The 20,117-nt window shown below is 41.3% G+C and overlaps 1 protein-coding gene across 1 annotated transcript in view; it reads left to right on the top strand.

Annotated features, from left to right (window-relative positions):
- LOC115386789 (nuclear GTPase SLIP-GC-like) overlaps positions 1-20,026 on the top strand; it is a 37,119-nt gene extending 17,093 nt beyond the window's left edge. The window contains 8 exon segments of the mRNA XM_030089253.1: positions 108-229; positions 1,911-2,084; positions 3,085-3,239; positions 3,351-3,468; positions 3,729-3,837; positions 3,960-4,034; positions 4,037-4,092; positions 19,949-20,026. Of these exon segments, the coding sequence (XP_029945113.1) occupies positions 108-229; positions 1,911-2,084; positions 3,085-3,239; positions 3,351-3,468; positions 3,729-3,837; positions 3,960-4,034; positions 4,037-4,092; positions 19,949-20,026 (887 nt within the window).
- The last annotated feature ends 91 nt before the right edge of the window (positions 20,027-20,117 follow it).

Genomic DNA, 20,117 nt, shown 5'->3' on the forward strand with positions numbered 1-20,117 from the left:
CCTATCTGTAGAACTGAATGCAATGTGTAGCTGAAACTGATAATTATGAAGATGTAATGCACAATAAATGATGACTTTTCAAGCAGCTTCACTATATTTGTTTACAGAAATGTGGAAACTTCAGAATGTTTTACGAAATGTCACTGATCATCAGTCAAAGGTTAAACATTATGTTTCTGGAGCTCATGGGATTCTGTCATTGATTGATGGAGCCAGACGTGGAGGAATGGTGAGATCAAAAAATTGATACTTAACTCAGGACATTTTCTTTACATGACTGTACATTTTAACATCAGTTTCACAATCTGCCAGGTCTGTTTTTCTTTGATTTAGTCTTTTGGAAACTATAATCTAGATTAGAGAATCTCAACTATGCCAGGCAAACTTTCATTCCTGTGCATGTGGGCAGTGTGGACCAAAGGATTGCAAGCTTCCCACCTGCAGCGACGCATCATTCAGTCGTTGAACAAGTTGCGCCAATAAATAGCAGCAGAAGACAGATGTAAACATTCAGCTGAAGTTAAGGAAATGTTTTTATAATAAAAATTTAAGATGCAAGTGATGCCACCTCCTCCAAAAAGGCGAGACTGGTGCACAACATCAATCTTGAATGTATTAAGTAGGGCTTTGTGAAGAAGAAGTGAGACAGTGTGCCTTTCAAAACTAAGGGTTCATCATGAAACCAAACATCCAAAGCTAGTTGGGAAATTGATGGATATGTTCAAGAATGTAGAAAAGTGGCTATAAATGTTGTGAATTCGCACTGAGGGCTGTGAAAGTTCTCCCATTCACAACAACATACCTCTGTGAATCAGGATTCTCTATTGTGGCCACAACTAAGACCACAACAGACTCAGAGCATCACTGGAGGCTGAACGCCCAGTCTGTCGCCCATTTCAGCCAGACTGCATCAGTCTCCCATTTCTACCCAGACGGGATCTGATCATGTCTGACAGGCAGGCCCAAGTGTCTCATTAAATGCAGGATTAAAGAAAGGGCTGTAATGCTTGTGACTGTAGGTAATGTTCATTTGTCACAGATTTGTAGAGTTCAGTGAGAATTTTTTAGGTTTTATTAGAGCAATGACTGCAAAATTGTCATTTTTATCAGTAGGTCATTAGAAAAAAATTCAATTGCATGCTATTAAAATTATTACCCCCAAATTTTATTTGTTTGAATTTGTCTTCAGATTTTTGAGTATCTAAATCAAAATATTTTGGGATATCGGAGTCTTTTTTTGTCTTTATAAAAGTGACTTGAACCTTTATATTTGTTCTTGTAGCAACTTTATTTTTTATAATTGCTCATCTGTTTTGTGTAGTCATATGGGAGGGCTTCTCACCCCTGGTCTTTGAGGTGTCCTGCATGTTTTCTATATCTCCTTGCTTCAGCACTCCTTCCTCTGATGTGATATTTCATTATGGTTGTGAAAAAGCCCACCAATGAGCCGTCATTGCAATCAGGTGTGCTGCAACTGGGAGAGACCTAAAACATGCAGGCCACCAGATCTGGATGACTGAGAAGTTCTGTATCTGTGCAGATTTACATACACAATATAAAGAAATGTCTTTGAGATGATCACTGTTGATTGTATTCTTTTTTCAAGGTTTTGGCTTGTTAAAGTTACTTAACTTTATTAAACTGTAAGTGGACTTAATTTGGTTATTGAACACAAGTCAAACCAAGACTGTGATCAGTTGAAATGAAAGTATTAATATTTAAATTGGCCTCAGGCCAATTGGGCCCAGAGGTCAAAAACGGTTGAGAACACTTGGTCTAGATGACTGAAAATGATTGCTGATTGTTTTCTGAATATTAACTAAACTGAAGAAGAATTTTCTAAGCCTAATAAGCAAATATTTCTGATTATTTTGAATGATTTTATTAATTTATCTGACTTTTACTTTCAGGCTGACAATAAAAAACAAGTACGTCTACAGCTTGGCTTAACCTTAACTGATGAATGCATGAAGATCAGGAGTTCAATGGACAAGGCTTTCCTCGAGTTTGAGAAGTGTCTCAATGACGGGCTTGAAAAATCCCAAAAGTCATGTGAAGAAAGGTTGAAATCTGCCATCTATCCAGTACGTATCAGATATATAACCATATACTAGGAGTGTAATGATAAAGAAAAATCTCGGTTCGATACGTACCTCGGGTCTAAGGTCATGGTTCAGTTTCGATACGGTACGGGAACAAAATGCAAAACCTAAATTTTCTTGTTGTTTTCCATGCTTCCCATGTTCGCGTGTCCGCCTCCGCTTTGCCATGCATCACCGATGCATACGCTCATTCTCTCCTGCTACATTTGGGCTCATGTGGTGCACGTTCCATGCAGGCGCACTGATCCACGCATCCTCGAGAAGCTTTTCCGACACTCTATACTGTTTATCTGCTCCTTTATTGTAGATTATTTATAGGAAATGAAGCACATACATTGTCAGAACATTATCATTTAGTATTAGAGTTAATTTAGCCTTTTTTTTTCTGTTTCTGAGTTGCGGGGGCTGCACCTGAGTGATTAGATACTTTCACTTCTGTCGGCAGACCTTCTCATCCCTCCAGACAGTCTGCTCTCTCCATCTACCAGTTTTTCACTCTCTGAATGTCTTTGTAGACGGAGCTGCAGCCTGATGGCTTCATGCAGTCACTTTTCAAAGTTAGCATCTGTCATGGTTTGTTTGCTGTGGCGCTCTGGCGCATGCATATACCGGCATAACGCGGTCACAAAATCTGTCCTGCGCGCGGTCCCGTGTGGACAGGAATTAATGACGATTTTTACATCACAGGGACCAATGCGCACCCACGCGGACATGTGAAGCATGCTAGCAGTCGCCATCATGCGCATGGGCTGCATGTGTAGCTGCACACTGTAGCGGCAGAACGTAAACACGCGCAACGTCCGGCCTGCGAGCCAAAAAAAAAAAAAAAAAACACCCATGCACAGCTCCGTACTGAACCAAACGTCCCGTACCTAAACGGTTCAATAACAATACATGTACTGTTACACCCCTACCGTATACCATTATTTTGACACTTTGAGAATATATTTTTTGAAAATCCTGTTTAACTTTTCATTTTCAGAAAGACAGCGGCAGCGCTTTTCATAAAACACTCCGGAGTGTTGTTGAGAAAGGCGGCGTTCACAAACCAAAAAAAGGGAAACCAATAAACCTCAACGAGACGTTATCTTCATTACTGACTGAGAGCATTGATAAAGAGTTCAGGAAGACCTTCCCGTGAGAAATAACTTTCTGAAGACACAAACAGCAACATTTGAATCCCATCAAATTAACACACACTAGTTCCTGTTTCAATTTTCCATTTTCCATTTTCTTTTCTTTTTTCAGAAATGAAAGGAAAAAGGGAGCATTCGATGACGCCATCAATAAGTTTTCACTTGGAACAAACGAGCTGACTGAAAAGTACAAAGATCTGGAACTGCAGCTGATCTTTCTCAAGACAGAGGTGAAATATTAGAACACCATTATTAGATTTCACCAACCATCTTTTACTTTTGACCATCATTCTATTCATTGGATGTTTATGTTAGGTATTGATCTTGAGTTCTGATGTTTAATGATGTTTTCATGTCAGCTGATCTAAATGGACTCATACTCCAGAAATGATTTTTGAAATGATCAGAGTGAGGAGTAAAGGTTTTTTTTCACCTCATTGGCAGCAGGTTGTGTTCTGATTATCTGATTAATTAGAAGTTTTACTTACAGGAAGAAAAAATAAAGACCAAAGTGAACACAAACATTCGAGACCTGAAGAAAACAATCTACCACAGTCTGACTGAGACCATTGAGGACAGAATGAAAGACGCCTATGACAGTAAGAAAGCAATAAAGACTTTGTGCAATTGTGTGAATATTCTGTTTAATTGTGTGTATGTGTGTTACACCGTTATTTGATCATTTTAAGTTACACAATATCCTAATGATGTTTTTCTTCAGATGCAGCACAAATCAAAGGAACAGACTCACTGAAAAACATGAGAGACACTCTTGAGGATTATGTGACAATTTCAAGGCTGAAATGTTCAGAGAGGCAAAAGACACGATGCTGGCACTGCTGGAAGATCTTCAGGTTTGTCACATTTTCTGAAGTTAAACATAAAGAAATCATCTGCAATAGATTCACAATATAAATCTCTTCCTTCAGCTCTAACGTGTGTGATCTGAAAGAGGATTTTTTAAAATGAAAATACAAACACGAGATAATGTATTTAGTTAATAGAAATATGACATAAAAGCATAAAAGCTTGCAATTATCGTATTATCCATAAAATCTATCTATCTGGTAAAGAGTAAACTAATGTGTTATTTTTTTTTTTTTTTTTTAGCATAACTTTTGACTGTGAAATAAATGTTGATGGGTAAAGTTTGTATTTCTGAATTTAGGATCAGAGTGTGATTGATTTAGAGGAAACCATGCTGAACTCAGTGGCCCTCTCTCTCCGTACCGACGATACTTCAATCCCAGGTAAAGAAATCAAATCCAATTCAAACCTTTTACTTAAAGTACTTAAAACCTTGTGAATACATCATTAACAGGCATATTTATGATCCTCTGTTATCTTCTAGATGTTGCAACTGAGCTTGAAGCAGTGAAAAAAATACTACAGCAAATTGAATGACCTCCACTGGGTAAACAAATATTAAAGCATAAACATATTTTATCAAATAATTATAAATCAGCTGATTTTCAAACACACTAAGATTGATCTCTATAGAGGCCAGACTGAATTTAATTTCATTTTAATGATATGATGAATGTTTTTTTCAGCAGGGAGTCGCTGATCAAACACCGAGGAAACACTGATTACTGACTCCAGGATCCATTCCAGCTGTTTTCAGTTTTAACTCTTGACTTTTAACTTGTACTTTATATTTTAAACTTCCTTTCAGTGAAATTTATGGAGAAGAAAAGAGTTTTTGTTGTTATTGGTGATGGTGGCAGTATTGCTTTACTTGCTGCAGGTTTACTTTTGTTCTTTTTTGGAATGATGAGGCTTTAGTGTGTGTGTATTTGTGTGTGTTTTTTCCACATAAGTATCTACTATTGAAATACTCTTTCATCTTCGTATCCTTGAAATTATTCTGGATTATCTGATGTTGTTAGATTATCCATTTTTCATGTCAGTTACATTATATTGCAATAGCAAATAAGAAAAACAAACAGTTAATACATTGTTAAAACTGCCAGGATATTTAGGTATTTAGGTATTTAGTGGTTGCCTGCATCGATAAGAGTTAATCTCATTCTTAAATTTTGCTCTTAAATTTTGTTGATTATTCCAAGATTACATCGCGATATAAGTGTGGTTTTAAGAATCAGTAAAGAGGCACAAACTAAAATGCAAGCGTTTTACACAAATACTCTTTGATCAGCAAGTGATTGTGCAAAGATTATTTCTGGTGTGGTGCCATTCTAAACATTTCAGTTTAAGGTGTTTTAAATTGGTGAATAGACTTTCATCATTGCTTCAGAACAGCAGTTTGTTGTGATGATGTGCTTATTTTTATTGGGGTAAAAGAAACCGATTGAAGGCGGGATGTGGCCTCTGTGAAACAGTCAATTTATAAAATTTACAAATCTGGAAATTTAAAAAAAAAAAATCAAAATAAAGAAAAGTCAGCATATACGATCATATTTTTTCTCTTTAATTTTCTTCAAGGACTTGGTCTATTCTTGACTGAGGCTTCAGATGTTGTTCCTGGGATTGAACCCTAAAACTCCTGAATATTCTTGAGCTGCGAACAACACAACTGGGATCCATTCATCCAAGCTGCGGCCTGCTGGCAGCACTGACTGAGCAGATTTCACTTCCTGATGCCTCTGCTCTGCGGCTCACTGCGTCTCCATGTGGTCGACACTGGAGGCTGCATGCTGGATATCTATACTGTATTCATGAAGGGTAAAATATCAGTATTTTAATAAAACAGATTTTTAGAACTAAATTTATCGTGAGACATAATGAAAATAGATTAAAGTGATATAAAATGCTTTAATGCAATAGTCTACAATTACCGTTTTAGTCTTCAAAAATGTATTGGGTATTTTAATTTGAAAGCATATAGCAAGCACAAAAGTTCAGCTTGTTTGACTTTGTGCAATGGGAAAAAACATTAGATACCAGCTCCACGAAGTAAGAATATAAGGAAAAATGTGTCAGGAGAACATAAAAACTCTAGTAAAATATGGAGAAATACTTGGATATACTGGCCAACTCTGACTCAAAACTATGTCTTCATGGAAAACTAAAAGCTTCAGCAGTCTTAGTAGCAGCATCAGTAAATCCATCTGGAACCACAGTTGCTGCTGTTGTATAATTTTAGTATTCAAAACATAACTGAGGCGTGTTTCCAATACTGGCACATCAGTCATGCTGCAACAACAAAGCCCAACATGTTTTAGTCATCAGTATTGACAATTTATTTTTTTCCTTTCATTTCTTATCCACACATCCTCATCACTAGCCTGTGTCTCTTCTGGTCTGTGCTCTCTCTCCCTCCTGTAGTCCTGTCCATGAATTTGAATTGAATGGTGAGAAGTGTTATACATACAAAGTCATAACAATTTAAATTGATGTGCATAATGTGAAATAATGATGATATTTACATTAAATGCTTAATTAAAGTAAATATGATGGTCTTTTTGTGTTTTGTAAGAAAAAAAAAAGGTTTAAGACCGATTGTTGTCAACTCCTCGGTCAGGAAAGTTTGAAATGATGTCATCATCTAATTTACATAGTTGCTCATTTGCATATCTAGTTCAAATTAGATGATGACATCATTTAAAACTGATTCATTTTTGCCATCTCCTCAGTCAGGAAAATTCTCATACAGAAAGAAGTAAACATGCATTTTAAAGTTCCTTTAAAGCGAGGGTTGGCGATCTTAGAAAACTAGCATGTATTCGAATATAGCAACTCCCCAAGGCTCCGCCTAGCTCTGCCTAGCTCCCACCCCATTGGAGGAGCTCCCGCTGTTAAGGGGGGAACGCACTGGACGCGGAAGCGCCGCACACGGAGTTTCTGATCGCCTCCCATGTTAACCTATCTGACTGCCCGCACACAACGCGCAGGGGGCCGCGCACGCCGCGGCTCGCGCTCTGCAGCGCGCCCGCTCCGCTTCGTTCTATTTTTCACGCGAGCCGCGAGCACCAAGAGCGCGCTTGGCAATGCGTGCACTGGACCAGGGCCAGTGCACGCCATTGAAATGTACACGCAGGGGGCAGGTCGAACAGCGAAGGGATTCCATTGGTTTACATCCAAGGAGTCCCGGCAAGACTATTGGTTGCTGTTTTTCCCGTTTTACTCCTGCTGTCGATAGCGGATATTTTCCGCTCTACATTAAAAACACGCTATGAATTGCTTCCCATCGGGTCATAAAGATCATTTTAACCGGTATTTAAAAAAAAATGTATCTCATTTAGATCGCCAACCCTAGCTTTAAGAAGAGATCCAAATTCTTTAGCATATTTAAACATGTTTTTATAAGTAATGCAATTACAGTTACTTTGCCTAGTAATTAGTTACTTCTAAAATAATGTAGATCAATTGCTAACCCAGTTACTTTTTGAATAAGTAACTAGTATTGATGACTTATTACTTTTTTAAAAGTAACTTGCCCAACAGTGTTTATTCCTCATGGAAACTTGCCCCTGCACACTTCCTCTCTTCTCCTTCTCCTTTTCCTCCATGTTCCTCCATTAAAATATCACTGTCACTAATTTTGATAGATCCAATGGAAAATCTTTTATGCTTCTGCATTTTTCTACCATTGAAAAAAAAAATTTGGGGGGGGGGGAGAGACAACCTTCTTTCATTTGATCTATTGTGACTAAAGCTGGAAAGAAATTCATTAAGAAGAAGCCATTTTATGAATGTTTATTTGAAATGAGAAGATCTTATAAGGAGAGAGCATGACACCTTGTGGTGTGGAACAAGGAGCTTTAGTTACTGAAGCTCCCCTTTTGTGGATGCACAGTGTGATATTGATCATCAAACCGCAGCTGCTTTATTATGAAGGAAATCACACCAGTTCTTGGGCGATCCAGCGGGGCTTTTTCACTTCACAGGTGTCAGGTCGAAATGACTCCATAAAAATAACGACCACACAAACTCACTTTCTGCTCTGCAGCAAGATTTACCCACGAAGACTGAGACTGATCGGAATAATAAAAGACAGAGCTTCACCACGGCTGCTGATTACTTCTTCAATCAAAGGTAGGAAGAGCTGGTATTGCCACAGCGAAACACCCAAATTAAGTTTAGCCCCCTGAGTTTTGAATCACATTATATAAATGTGGGCCCATAACTGTGAGGTCTGATAGAGTGAAATGGCATTGTGATCTGTTTTGAATTACACCAAAGAGAGACACCCCTGGGAGCAGTGATGACAACTTATTTGGGCCCTTCATGGCTGCCGGCCATACTAATTAATCACACTGTTTTGTATTGAGTACAGAGGAAGGATTTGCTTGGAGAGAGAGAGAGAGAGAGAGAGAGAGAGAGAGAGAGAGAGAGAGAGAGAGAGAGACTGCATCAAACCTCCCCTGACTGCTAAACACAATGAACTCAGTGAACCAAGGAGTTACAGCACAGTAACTTCTACAGGCAGCAAGTGTACAAACAGCAAGGAATTCCCAGTAATCAGGCTCACTTTTTGCTTCTCTCTCTCTGTGTAGCACAGATGTGGAGTGCAGATGTTTCCAACTCTTGCTCACTTCATTGCGCTGTGTTCATCGCTGCCACTTTCACATGTTGACAAGGCCTGACTGTGTGACTGATGTTTATCATTCCATCAGCTGACTTTATTTTCTGCAGAAGCTGAGAAGCAGTTTGGGTGACAAACAACCCGAGACCATAATCATATATCAAAACAGCCATTCAGTACCTCTCCTAACCTCTCATCGGTCACAAGAGTCTCAAACTTGAAATAAAGGCAAGTTACAATTCACCAAGAAAGGAAAAAAAAAAAACAAGAAACAAACAAAAAATCCATGTAAGGTGTCAGGGTTCTCTGCTCATCCTTGGTTCCCTCGTGGTCTTTCATCTCCACCTGCTGTCCACATCATGTCCTACACCCAGTTAGTGTCTCACCTCATGTTTCCAATCATCCCATTAACCAATCCCCTTCCAGCTCTGTGTCTGTCTCCCCTGTCCAGCTCCACCTGTTGCCAGATGGTCTTCTTGAGTTGGCAGTGACATCCTGCACTTCCTGGTGTCCTCTCACATTTCCTACTCCCCAGTTTTCGATCCTCAGCTCACTTTGTAGTTCTATCTCATCCTGCTTCCTGATCTGCTCTGAAACTGTCAGCACTGTCTCAGTCTGCTGTCCTGTCCTATAAATTATCTTATTTTTCCAGATGTTCTTTCTAAACCACTTATTTTTATGACTCTTAGTAGGAGTTTATTCATCCATATTTGGAAAGTGCATCAACAGTTTTTAATTTGATGACACTTTAGTTTCTATTTCACTAAACTTCTGTTAATTGGAGAAGGAGCGCCTCATCAATCTTGAATGAAATAATTCCTCTGCATGAAAATTGTCAAACTCAGACATCATCCACAGTACTTGTGATGAATCTCCCTGCATTTTGATGGATTATCTCAACTCTGTTGCAACCACTTCATCTTGCTGTAGTTCAGACATTTGTTTCTTTCAAGAGGCATTAACATGCAGATTAGGATCTTCTTCCTCCAGAACCTTGACTTAAGTTCAGCTGAACCAGATGAGTGAAGCGATCATTAGACTGACCCACACAGTGCCGGCAGCTGATGAGTCGCTTCAACTCTACTCTCAATCAGCGATAAAGCTTGATTGATCTTCAAATAAAACTCGCTTTTGTTGTGCAGAAACAAACATATTTTTATAGAGAAATATCTGGTGATTTAATCAGTTTAAACTTGTAACCTGAACACGAAATGAGCACATGATATACCTGGGGAGGTCACGAGTTAATCACAGGGCAAATTTAGAGAGATGGACAGTTAAACACACTCAGAATCACACCGAGGGGCAATTTGGGGTCACTACATAGCCTCAAATGTTTGTTTTTGTTGGTCATTGGTCGGGGCCATGCAAGCTGCTCTCAAACTGTATACCTTCCCATCAGAAGGTGACTCATAATAAAACTTCATCCCTGGATTTGCATGTGTCCTCGCTGAACTTAACAATTAAGTCTAAGCTTTTATTTAGATGGAGAATTACTTTGATCAATATCCCTCTTCTGACTGTCTGAACCTAAATCATCTAGATGTAATTGCCTTTTTTAGCCAGAAGTAACACAAGACACAGCAAAAAAAAAAAAAAATCATTATGTTTTTTTTCTTCCCCTCTATCAATTTCCGGCAGTTTGAAAATATGTATATCTGACAGCAGAGTTGTTCAATTTCTCCTGAAATGCCAATTGGGACAGGCGGCGCACTCTCCTCCCCGAGGGTACAGATGAAAACTGGATGTCCCTAATGTGCGCCATACACATGTGGCGCCGGGATATATTCGACTGCCCGGGAGCAAATTGACTGTACGCTACGCTCGCCGGCATGTGCCGGGCCGCTCAACAGATTGCAGCCGGAGCTTGATTGATGGGCTGTCAGCAGATTCCAATTTGCATCCACTGATTGTAAAAACCAATCATTGCAAGAGGAGGAGTGATGAAGAGGAAGAAATAGTCGGAAATCTCCTGTGGTAGCCCATTAACTGGTGCATGTCGTCTTCTTCTGCTTTCCCAAATCACATCATGTTTGACTTCCCTGATGTCTGATCCACACCAGAGAGAAAGGCTCAGAGGTGAATCGAGATCAATCTGAGGATGTTTTTTTTTGTTTACATCTTTCAGCTTGTCGCACTCGATGTCCACCTTCTCCATCTCTCCGTCTATCTCGCCCTTCCTGTCCTCCAGTTCACACTTTGTTCACCTCTCTTTGAAGGTGCTCAGGAGTATTTGGCCAGCAGTTTGCCACCGGGGGGAACGAAATGTCTTTGGAGTCTGGCCTGTGTCAAATAGGATCGTCCTCATTGTCAGCGGTTGTCATTTCGCCAGATAAAACGGGGGCCGATTGCGGTTCCTGTCCTCCGACCGGGCCGGGAGCGAGGCTCAAAGGGAACTCCCCGGAGGGTTGTAAAGGGCGCTGCAGAGGACGGATCCAGCCTCTCGGAGCTCGCCAACACCAGCAGCCACACACTGCTCACTCCTCACACTGTGAAACTGACCCCATTCATCATAAACAACCCTCAGTTTCTGAATCTTTGTAGAGAAGCTCTAATCTTACGAGGACCGACAGCCTCATAGCCTGCTGTTGTTTCTGTAAGTGAATCTTTTCTGAAAGAAAATTAACCCAGGACAGTAACAGTGATGATCTGAAATAGGATTTTACTCCCAGTGGAAATTATCTCCTGACAAGCAAATGATATAAATCTTTTTACCCACCTCTGCTAGATTAAATGCACACTTACAAACATTTTGTCAGAGTCACTTGTTACCTTGTTTCAGAATCTCCTCTGCGAGTCCTCATCAGGCAACGTAATTGAATTTGCATTATTAAATCGGTGTATTTCCCACATTCAAACAGAGGCATCCGACACTGCTGCGCTGCAGTCAATCAGAAAGCAGGCGTTTACATCAATTTTTAAATAGTGGTGGAAATTCTCCAAAGTCGGGTGAGTGGGTTTACACTACCAAGGAAAAACAAAGCCACAAGAAAAATGAACCCGATCACCCAAAATGTTGTTGCCCTGGTGTTGTTTCTGCTCCTCATCCCATATTCAGTTTCTTTTTCTCAGTTCCAGTATTTTGATTGATCGCTCTTGTTGCCTCCTGGTCTTGCATTTTCATGCACTGCATGAATTATGATTGAGGAGGGAGTTAGCTTAAAGCCGCTGCAGGATTAGTGACAGCTGCAGAGAAAGGACGCTATTGGGGGGGAAAAAAAAGAGAGAGGTAGAAGAAAACCCACAGGGGTCATCATTAAAGGAAGTTAGGCCCAAAACACCTTCAGCCATTAAAAGTTGAACTTCGCAGCAGTTTGACCTGGACCACAGCAGAAGAGACGGCGAAGCGATGCGATAAATGTTAGTTGCAACACGAGGCCACAGCCAGAGTTGCTCTCTCTAATTAAACCTGCGGCCGTCCTTCTGTGTTTCCCATCACCTCGCGATGTGTCCCTCAGGAAGGCCTGTGCACCGCTAGCTCCATGCGTCACGGCTTTAATATCAGCTGGCCGGACTTTCCCATTAAACCTCGCTCGATCATTTAGCTACACGTTCTGCGCTGGGTTAGCTGACGCAAACAAGCCAGAAGCTTCACCGTGCGCAATATTTCACCCACACAGATTTAAAACAAAGAAGGCGCACGCTCATGTCAGTGTCAACTTCACAGGTGACCTTTTGTTCCTGCAGTCGCTCGGACATGCGTTCTGTTTGATGCTCTAACCAGCCTGATTCAAGCACTACTCCAACATCAAGGCGGCGCGGTTAGCGAGATGAAAGCACGAGGGGCCGCACAGCGGGTAATACATTAAACAGGCAGGTATTCGCTGCCAGGAGCAAGGCAGCTGGGGAGAAAGACTATGTGTGATGAAAGGGGGGATTAGCATGGATTCATCATCCCCTAAAAGGTGTGAGTGCCACATGAGGCTACTCCGAGATTTCCGGAAGAGAAGCCCAGCAGGGTTGTTGGGCGTCATTACCATAAGTAGTGGCCTTTAATTTGCCTCGCACGTTTTTCTGCGTCCCTTACAAGTGCCCTTAAGACGCATTCATTTGTAATTATTTCACGATTTGACTAGAACGCATCAGCTGTGATGTGTTTTTCAAACAGTTTTCAGAAAACACACACTCCAGCCACATATTCCGTTTGTAGTCCAGATGGTGTTGATGCCTTTAATGCCCCCACACTTTGATGAACCCTTTAACCTCCACTTCTCTCCTGAGTAGATTAACACCCCTGAAAGCGTAATAGCACTATCGGCTGTATTTACCCATGACATTAAATATTCATAACTGAATTAACAGCAGTGTACGTTAACGTTGAGGAATTAACCCTTCCTTAAAGGCACCCTGTGGGGTTTCGATGTGGACAGACATCGTTGGCTTTGGGTGCCGGTGTCAGCCTCCCGTTATTCACCTGATCAGAGGCAGAAGTTGGATTGCTTTGATAAAGTCAAGAAAGAAACTCAAGGTTAAACATTAATGAAACTGGATTAGCATGTTTTGGATTAGAAGGAAAACACAATCCAGGTCCAGGCAGACAGAAGAAGAATGTCCACATTGCTGTGCTCAGCCTCCCACCCCACGCCAGCAGGCGCCTCATCATGGAAACAAATGGGATTTTTGGTGTCATTGCCTCGTTGTTGTCACTGTTTACTTGTTTTATTTGAATTTTTTGATTTTCTATCTTGGTGTTTCCTTCTTTTCTTTGTTATTTTTTTATTATTATTTTTTTAAAGATTATCAAGTCATGTTAATTCTGCTCTATAGCTGTTGTTGTTTGGGATGTGTCAGCTGTGATTTATGTTTCTCTCGGTTCAGCTGCGCTCACTTAATTTCGATACGGTTACTGACGCAAAAAAAGCTATAAAGTTTTTGAGCATCGGGTGTATTGAACTGCTGAGGTGAGTAAACTTCCTTTGACTTCGTAATCTGAAAGAAAATTAGAACAGAATCATTACAAAAAGTTTAAATGTTTGCGTCCATACTGAATACACACACTCCCAGAAGGTGTGTCTGCTCACTCAAGGTGTAAATAAATTAACAAAGGAAAAGGAAATTTGCCTTGTAGGTGATTCATGCTTGAACTTTAATGCCAGCCCGTCTGTTTCATTGTGGCGGTGTGTGGGAGGTTTGGACCGATATGAGAGACTCCAGAGTGTGACTGTCAACACACTGAGGCGTGAGTACAGTAATATCACAGCAAAACACACAACATCACCTCGCTCCCGGTAGAGATCCTCCCACTATCGAACCATTCACAACAGAGCAGATCAAACAACGCTTACGCACTTCAGGTTCATAAAACATCAAAAACTGCCTTAACGTGTGTTTTCATTGTCAAGAAAGCAGCTTTCCAGCACTTCTAGCCAGAATAAAACTCAGTTATGTCTTCCGATATCATTTCCTGTCATCTTCATGATGATGCTTCCTGAAACAATATCACTTATATTCCTGAGTCACCTGAACACGATCGTCTTCTGAAAGAACCACTTTAAAACCTCTTCAGAGTCATTCTGTCACTCTCCAGGTGTAATTTTCCCCCAGCTGTAGACTCACTCTGAGAGAGAGGCGTGTAAAAGCTTCCTGATCTATACGACAAAAAATAATTATCATGTTTCTGCATTAGTCTGTGTGAAAAACTTCTACTTCATCTTTTCAGAAAAGACACTCTTCTCTTTGTATTTCAGCTGCTTTAAAAAAAAAACCAAATCTTAATCTCTAAGCCTGACAATATAAATCCACCAGTTTTTAGATATATCTCATGATGCATCAGCAACTTATGATTTTAACTGTAAAAGCTTTTCCTGTCGCGATCTGAGTGAAGCGCACTAACTTGGAGATTTGCGTAACTGCAGAAGCATAGCCTGAAGTATTAGGTTTCATTAACTATCTTGTGACAGAAGGAAATGTAGGAGGAATTGCAAAATCTGTGAGGCGTCAAAACAATGAAGTTCAGCAAAAAGTAACATATAACTTCAGACCGTATTGACAGAAAAGGGCTCTTTGGAAATGTTCAGTCTTGTTTTCAGTCAAACCGTAAAACAGGAGTCTGGAAATTGGATGTTTCTCCTGGTGCTCCTTGATCTCTCAGCGGCCTGTGGCAGCATCAATCACTCAGAGCTCATTCGGAGGCCCTGCTTCTGAGCGGTTTATGTGACATTTAGCACACAGGTGTTTGGACACAGAGGTGTTTTGTTAATATGAGGAACTTTTGGTAACTGCAGAACACCCAAGAAAGGAGGAAAGAAAGAAAGGAAGTCTTTACATGTGCATACACGTCCACGTGAGAGTCCACTCACAATCAGCTCAGGCATCAGAGCAGCTTCAGACAGCCTCATCCATCTTTATTGCTGCAGCAACACACACACACACACACACACACACACACACACCACACATCTTTATTTTCCGCTCCTATTTTCTCCTCTTTCTTTTTGTCTTTCCAGGACTCTCCTCGTCGCGCTGAAGCGCGAGCTTCACACGGTTCGGAGCTGACAGCGCATTTATCAGATAGACACACTTTATTTCACTGTATATGGATGAAGAGCCGCGCTGACCTCGCCTCGTACAGTCTTAAAGAGAGATGTGGTTTATTGGATTGCAGGTTGCCTCAGTGGAACAGAAACACCGAACATTTTGTTCAGCTGCTGGTAATTTGGCCGTAACGCAGGGAAATAACAGTAAGTCTTCTCTTGCCGTAGGAGCTGTTTCCTGCGAGAAGGGGTGTTAATTGGCCTGTCTTGCGCTCGCTGTGTTGGTGATTGGTAGACTGTGAATATCAACAAGTCAGAGATTGGCTGGCGGCGCCGTGGATGTAACCAGGGGGACTTTAAAAGATGACACACTTGCATGGTTTCAGCATCAATCAGAGGTGATTATAGGCACGTAAAATAGCATCCGTTCTCGTGTGTGTCTGTCCTCGTGCGCAATATGTCTCACAAACACCTCTGACAGGGACAAAGTGTCGGCTGAGTCACTGCTGGTGTCAAAAATTTTAATTAGACACAAAAAAAACAACACACTCAGTGATGTTTCTATCTCTGCAGAGGACTTATTTCCCAGGGAATTATCCTGATCCTGGCTTCAAATCTAAAATTGTGGTCATTTTTTGTTTTGAAATGAGCATTTTTCCTCCAGAATGTGGACTGAGACTCCACAGTGTGACCAGATTTATGTCCATAAAACATAACTAATACATACGTGGTGAATCTCTCCTCTTTAAGGTCAGCTTGCCATATGAACAGTCATGTCCTGTTCTGGATGAAATGTGCGTGGCTGGCACAAATACATAGCAGTGCAACTGATATCAATGTCACACCAACTGCTAGACTTCATTATTGTTGGATTTAGATTGTTTTGTTCATACATTGGCTCGAAGCTTTGACTTTAGCTATACTGCACCAGTGGAGGCGAGCTGAAAACCTAAGAAGAGTTCTTATCTGAACGTGCAAAAGCAGCAGCTCTACGTTTCCACGTGAAATCAAGACTGAAAGAAATGGATTTATTGACATTTACTTGTCAGCGCAGTGTTCAGTAGGTTATTCTCTGCAATTGATTGCTTCATTCAAAGTGAAAATGAGTGCAGAGTGATTCTGTTTGCAGGGAATAAGACACAGTTCGCCAGGAAATCTGTATTTCAAGAGTTTTTTTATTACTTTAATCAAAAAATATCAGCTAATGCTTTTTTGCATACTTTCTCACAGCACTGTAATACATACTCTTTATGCAGTTGATACATTCATTAGGAGGAAAAAAACGGAAATATGCAAGGCTATAATCACTCCGTAACGATCATAAAACACAGCTTTAAAACAGCGCCATGGAGAGAGGTAAAAGACTGTTCAAAAGAGTCATTGTGTAGAAAACCACAATCAGAAAAATACCCCAAAAAACAAGCAAAAAACTGCTATAAGCATCAGTTGTACATTCATGGATATATCATTTCAATACTGTGCTGTACGTGATTTTATTCTTTATGATTGAGTATAAATACATATTCAGTTGAGAACATTACGGGTCCTATGGCACAAACACTTTATTTTAAAGCTTCTGTCAGTCTAATACCAACCCTATTTACACACGCACGCACACACGCGCACACACACACACACACACACACACACACACACACACACACACACACACACACACACACGCACACACACTGTAGAGCGGAGCAGTTACAGAGAGAGACTGAGAGAAAATGAAGCAGCAGAGAATGTGTGAGAAAAAAAAAAATACAATTTTCCATCTGTGATTGATTCGAGTTTGGCGAACTTTTTAATATCTGGCAAAAAAAAAAGAAAAGGTATAGATTCTAGGCATTTTTGTCCCCTCATAATAGGGAAAGATTACGTGGCATCGATTCCCTCCCCTCTCTCTCTCTCCCTCGACCATTTCTTGTGAAACAGGAAGGGACACCTGCATGTGACGACCCCCCCCCCCCCCCCCCCCCCCCCCAGCCCCCGGCTCGTCCCTCCGCTCCGGTTTCCCAGCATGTCAGCCTCCGTCCCCGGAGGCCGCCGCAATGAGCCGCCGGTCCTCGCACAAATGTCACATTAACATGGGTGAGCCGGTGGACGGGGTTTGCCTGGGAAATAAATGTCATGGCAACATTGATCCGGGGAGCGCTCCTCGGTCCGGAGCAGAAATGGTTTCTATCCTTCCCATTTTTATTTTTTTTTTACTATTTACTCTTTGTCAAGATCAAACTCTGCTTATTGAGAAATAATGGCTACAATGAAAGCACACATGACAACACTTTAGCATCCTGCTGAGCACGGCCTTGATGATCCATCACCTTGGATTTACTTCCACACTCCCCTCTGCTCGGGTCAATTTTCTGATGGCCAGACACCGAGTGGTATTGCCGGGATGCTCAGTATGCACACAAAGCGCGCGAGACTCCGAGGTAATCAGTTAACGAGTGAAGAGGACACTTGAGAAATTAACTTTGAGCGAGTGCGTTTGACTTAAAGTGGGATGAGTGGGAGGAGCACGGAGGGAGGTGAGGAGCAGATGGCAATCGCCGCCGTTTCATTCACTTTGCAGTTCTGCAAGAAAAATCAATTTACGTGGAACAAAGAAAACAGGGCGGGCGAGTGGCCGCACATGCAGTTATGGTGCATGTGTGCGCAATCGAATCGAAAAGGGTGACAAGCAGGAAGTTGGGGAATTAGGTTTGCTCGGGTTAAAGCAATCCTTGATGGCAAAATGAGAGCTGGAAGCTGCTACTGTGTGGGTCCAATACTTGGAATTACTACAAACAGGTCGGTCAGGAAAAATGGTTTTCATCTTACTTGGACTGTAAACAGAAGAAAATGTCACTTTTGATTGCTGTGACAGTTTTCATTTCTACTGAGTTACTGATCTTTTCTAACACTTATGGTTGAATGCACTGACTCATGGATTTCCAGTGATTGTATTTAATTTATTGTACACTGCCTTTGTACTTTGTTTTGTTTGGAACATTTCCAACACGTGGGTTTCGTGCAGCAGCCGTGAAGGTCAGGCTGAAATTTAGTTCAATTGAAAGTGCAAATGTGCCCTTTTGACCCGCAGAGGGAAATACGGGTTATCTCTTGCACACATTTCATTTATAGAACAAAATCCTTTTTATGTCAACATACACATTTACACAAACATGATATGTCTCAGATTATTAAAGGGTAGCTTCATCCTCAAATCGTCTGTGCTTGCATTTTGCCCACTGCGGGGTTTTGATTTTCACCAAATACACACTGCAACAGTATCTTTGCTGCACATATTTCACAAATATATATTACAAATTATTCAAGAAAATGTACTTTAAATGTATGTATGTAATTACATTGCCAAAAAAACAAGGAAAATGACTTGTCCCAGCCATGTTAACAAATTAAAACGTAGACAGATCTTTGCTGAATCTTCTATATTTCCAAACTTCTTGTCCAAAGCATGTTCCATGTTGTTCCTTGACAGTTAGTGCAGTTGATAAATAAAAACCTATTGCCCTGATTTTCAGCTGCACTCGAGTTTTGCTTCGATACTTGACATTGTGCACGAAAAAGAAGTGACACTTCAGCATCTGCTGCCTCAAGTGTTTAGGAAATTTGAGTGCCGAATGAGAGTTTTGGGGGGCACGGCGTCGACAGCGACGGCAAACCCACCAGACATTCATCAGATTTAAAGCCTCACAGAAGAAGAAGGCCCGACGCGTCTGATCCCCCCCGGCAGGTATTAGCAGAAATCTGCCCTTTGGCACAGCTCCATTCTCACTGGATAAATGAACCCTGCCTATGCCTCAAGGTGTCTGCAGAATGGATGTGCATTGATCTCAGTGTGCTCTGTCTGTGGGCAATACAGCACACGGCGTGTGTGTGTGTGTGTGTGTGTGTGTGTGTGTGTGTGTGTGTACTCATTTACCAGGCACCGCTGAGACACAGCGGATGTTCGCGACTGTGTTTTGCTGTATAAATGTTACCGTAGTGCCATCAGCAGGCAGAAGAATGAGCAGGGATGAATGTGACACAGCAACCCTGAGAACAGACTCACTGCTGCATCATGGGAAAGAGAACTTTGGATTGGAGAACAAGAAGAAAAAAAAAAAAAGGAAAACTCTGTCTCTCTCTCTCTCTCTCTCTCTCTCTCTCGCTCTCAGAAAGCTAAAGGGTTAAAGAGATGTATGGTTACATTCATTATATTCATCCATTTAATGGCTAACAGTAAGTCATCAAGGATCATTAATAATTTACAGAGGACTATCTACTGACAGCAGAAATTTCCTCATTCTAATATTGGAAATGTGATTACTAGTTTAATAACACCCTGGAGCCACACCAGCTCCAAGTCAGGTTTTTTGTCTCGATTTTTTTTGTTTTTTTGCAAAGCTACAGTAACAGTCAAGTCTACCATTGATAAATATTTTGCCAACAATAAGTAGTGACTCGTCGTATGAAAGTCCGTGGGCTTGATGTTTTCTGCCATGTCTAGAGCCGACTTGCCGGTGGCCTGCGCTCCTCCAGGCAGGGACAGCCGGCGAGGGTTGTTCAATTTCTAAAGACGCCATTTAACACGCCATGGAGAGTCCTCTGCATATCAAAACTTGAACTGATGGGGCTTTTTTTTTTTCGCACACAGACAGTCAGGACTGTGGGCAGCCGACGCACTGCCTGTGCCTGAGTGACTCACCCCTCGAGATGAATGTTTAGCGCCCAGACTCTGACTGGATCTCGGCTTTCCAGGAACGAATCCCAGCAGACAAGGACACAGCTGTTCAGATCTGCTGGCCGCAGCGAGCAGCAGAAAGCATCTGCGACTGACGCCCCGTGAATTCAATTCTTCACCGGCAATTCGTGTCAGTGGTTGATCACTTTATACATTACGGACGGTGGCTCACGCTCAGCGGTCGGT

Source organism: Salarias fasciatus, chromosome 4 (genome assembly GCF_902148845.1).
Source record: "Salarias fasciatus chromosome 4, fSalaFa1.1, whole genome shotgun sequence".
NCBI classification, from domain to species: domain Eukaryota; kingdom Metazoa; phylum Chordata; class Actinopteri; order Blenniiformes; family Blenniidae; genus Salarias; species Salarias fasciatus.